The 3170-nt window shown below is 44.1% G+C and overlaps 1 protein-coding gene across 1 annotated transcript; it reads left to right on the top strand.

The window, feature by feature from the left end:
- Positions 1 to 355: 355 nt before the first annotated feature.
- LOC113203470 (gamma-glutamyl hydrolase A-like) lies at positions 356 to 2302 on the top strand. The gene is made up of 7 exons (XM_026418181.2): positions 356 to 650; positions 869 to 992; positions 1069 to 1119; positions 1230 to 1459; positions 1543 to 1649; positions 1727 to 1955; positions 2043 to 2302. Exons 1-7 carry the CDS (start codon positions 467 to 469, stop codon positions 2171 to 2173), a joined length of 1056 nt encoding a protein of 351 aa, XP_026273966.1. The 5' UTR covers positions 356 to 466; the 3' UTR covers positions 2174 to 2302.
- Positions 2303 to 3170: the final 868 nt, after the last annotated feature.

Raw genomic sequence — 3170 nt, 5'->3', positions numbered from 1 at the left:
GTCACGCGTTTACCGCGTCACTCTCTAGCTCACCTTCAGATAGACGGCGGTGAGAGAGGTGGGCATTTGTCGGCTTTAATGAATGGAACGGCTAGTACCCGGTGAGAAATGAAATATTGGACTGATATCAGAACGTTATCATTCGTCAATTTTCGCATCACTTCGATACTGATATGGTCCTGAAACTGACACACATCTGATATTCGATATCGTTTCGATATCGGTCTTTATCGGTCTGATATTTCATTTCTCACTTTCTCACTTGGATAGTGGACATTCTACACAACTGAAAACTTTTCATCGACAATTTTACCTACGTAGATATTTCTCATACTTACGGAGGTCCTCTACCCCACCCCTCCTCCTTCTCCTTCCTGTACACAACAAAGCTGTCTGCTTTGGCCTTTGCGCCTCTAAACTGGTTTTAATAGGCTTGTATCTAGATAGAAGTCTACTGACTGCACCCATGCTTCATACAATCCTCTCCACTCACTTCAGTCATTCCGAAGTTTTGAAACCAATCATGGCGACCAAAATGTATAAAAACTTGGGATTCATTTTGGTTATGTTATTGTCAATGTTTATGTCGCCGGTGTTTTGCACAGCAGAAGACAACGAGATAACACAATACAACGATCGTCCGATTGTGGGTATGTAGTGTATAGATTGGAGTACGCTCAAAACCCCAAGAAATGATTATTGTATTGTTATTTTTTGAAATGTTAAAAAAACATAAATATTTATTTTTTTACCATATCTACCTTGATGTATATTGAGTACAAGTAAATCAATATAGCAGGAATTATGTTTTCATGATTCAGCAGGATAAAAATTTCTCTTGGGGTTTATGAGGGCTTGTCTGTTTTAGGTATACTTTCTCAAGAACTGCCACCAAATGGCATTCCACCAGAATGGAAGAAATACAAAAGTTTTATTCCTGCGTCTTATGTCAAATACATGGAAAGTGCTGGCGCACGAGTAGTTCCTATTTGGTCAGTAATGATGAAGAAGTTACCTACATTCTATATATATTTGATCAGCATAATTTACTCGTTAATAATTTTCTAGGATCAACAAAACACGATCATACTACGAAAATATAATGAGCCAAGTTAATGGGTGGGTATATACTCCCGAGTGATATTCATTCTACTTTTGTAACATTGCTTAACAAGGGTTGTTAATAACATTCTTTTCCACCTCTGTTTTAAATTTTTGGAATACCATAGTGTCCTGTTTCCTGGAGGCAGTACAAACTTTAGTGACAGGTATCGCTTTGCTGATGCTGGAGCTATGATTTATGATATAGCTAAAGGTTTCAATGAAAAAGGCGAATATTTTCCCTTGTGGGGTACTTGTCAAGGATTTGAACTACTTGCCTATCTGGGGGCTAATCGAACTAATCCTTTGACAAACTGCAATTCTTCGAATGTAAATCTTCATCTTGATTTCTTGCCAGGTGCGAAGGCTTATTTGTTTACTGTGTTTCAGAAAACAACAAACTATCCTCTGTTAATTATTCCTCTTCCCTTTCAAATGTAGATTATGGCATAAGCAAGATGTATGCAATGGCTCCAAAAGAAATTATACAAATTTTGTCTTCCGAAGAAGTTACTGTCAACTATCACCGGTTTTGTCTAACTCAAGAGGTAAAAAATAATAATTGCTTGTTGGACTCGAAACAAGCCTTGAAATTGCAGGAACTAATTATAATTGTTCCTTTCAGAACGTAACTCGTTACATGGGAGATATTAATTGGCGTTTAATAAGCCTTAATAAAGATGCTAATGGATTGAAGTTTGTATCTAGTATGGAGTCAAGAAAATATCCCTTTTATGGTGTTCAGTTCCACCCAGAAAAGTCAATATTTGAGTGGTCTCCAAGGCAAAAAACAGCCCACAATTTTAATGCTGTTACTGCAGCACAATACTTTGCAAACTTCTTTGTAAATGAAGGTGAGTTCAATTTCTGGCTTAATTGTGTAGATTGTTACCATTTTTCAATTTTAGTGTTTACCTTTCATTTTGTATCTTGACAATCAGCCCGTAGGAGTCACCATTCCTTTTGGTCGTCAGAAAAAGAGAAGAACTCCCTCATCTACAATTTCACTCCACTTTATACTGGTAAAGAGGAAAAATATTTCAGTGAGCAGTTGTACCTTTTCGAATGGTAGGTAATCCGATCAGCTTTCAAGTTTAGGACACGGTGGTTTAGAAATTTCTGTCAGAACATCGTGTAATAATTGTCTGTGATGTTATTTTTTAATAATAAATACGATGCCAAACTTTGATAACGAAAGAAAGGATTGTCCCCTCTTTCGCCGCACCTTCAGAGACCAGCAGAAAGGACTGCTTTACGCCCGGACAGCGCCTGAGAGTTAGGCAGCCACTCGCGCGCCAGTGTAGAAGAGGTGTGGGCCGGCCGGGGGTCGGGGGCGCTGCCGGGGAGCGACGCGGCGGGAGCGGCTCGGAGACACGAACAGGTAAAGCACCGGGTGTGTTACGAGCGCCAGGCCGAGCCGGCCGCGAGACGAGAAAATAAGCAGGCTGGCTCGTGCGGGATGCTAATGTGGGGCCCGCGAGGCGTGTCGCGCCGCGTGGGTCGCTCGTTTGACGATTCCGCGGAGTCGTCGTCGCCGTCGCGCCCCCGTCGCCGAGGCAGCTGCCTGCGCCACCTTTCCCTCCCTCTCCGGCTTACGAAACGTGTAATTGTGTCAGGTCGGAAAAGGCGCTCGCGGGGACCCGCCGCTCGCTTTGGATCGCTTTCCGGATCCTGTGTGGGGACCCAAAACGGGCGGTAACTCCCTCCCCGCGCCCCTGCGAGCAGGAAGGGCAGGAGGCCCACAGGAGAGGAACGTCATCAAGCTGTACTTTGAGGCGAGAGGCTGAGCAGGATAAAGGTGCGCATGTCTAGAGAGACACTAAGGTCTTTATAAATTCTCTACGCACACGCAGGCCGCTCCACAGTTACCGCGTATTCATATTCATAGAGATGTCATAAGAACTCCAGCCTGCGGCTGTCAAGGGTTTGCAAACTGTTTTTGTCGCGAGTTTGACTAACTCTAGGCAGGGGCGCCATACCCCACCTCACCAGCCTCCTCAGCGCGCACCGCAGCAGCGCGGGGCTGACCGGATCCGGTTCCGGGGCCCCCCACGACCCCCTCCCCCCCC

Source organism: Frankliniella occidentalis, unplaced genomic scaffold (assembly GCF_000697945.3).
Source record: "Frankliniella occidentalis isolate FOCC.00 unplaced genomic scaffold, Focc_3.1 Scaffold185, whole genome shotgun sequence".
NCBI classification, from domain to species: Eukaryota; Metazoa; Arthropoda; class Insecta; order Thysanoptera; family Thripidae; genus Frankliniella; species Frankliniella occidentalis.
The sequence above is the reverse complement of the archived record's forward strand: the minus strand, read 5'-3'. Positions and strand labels throughout refer to the sequence as shown.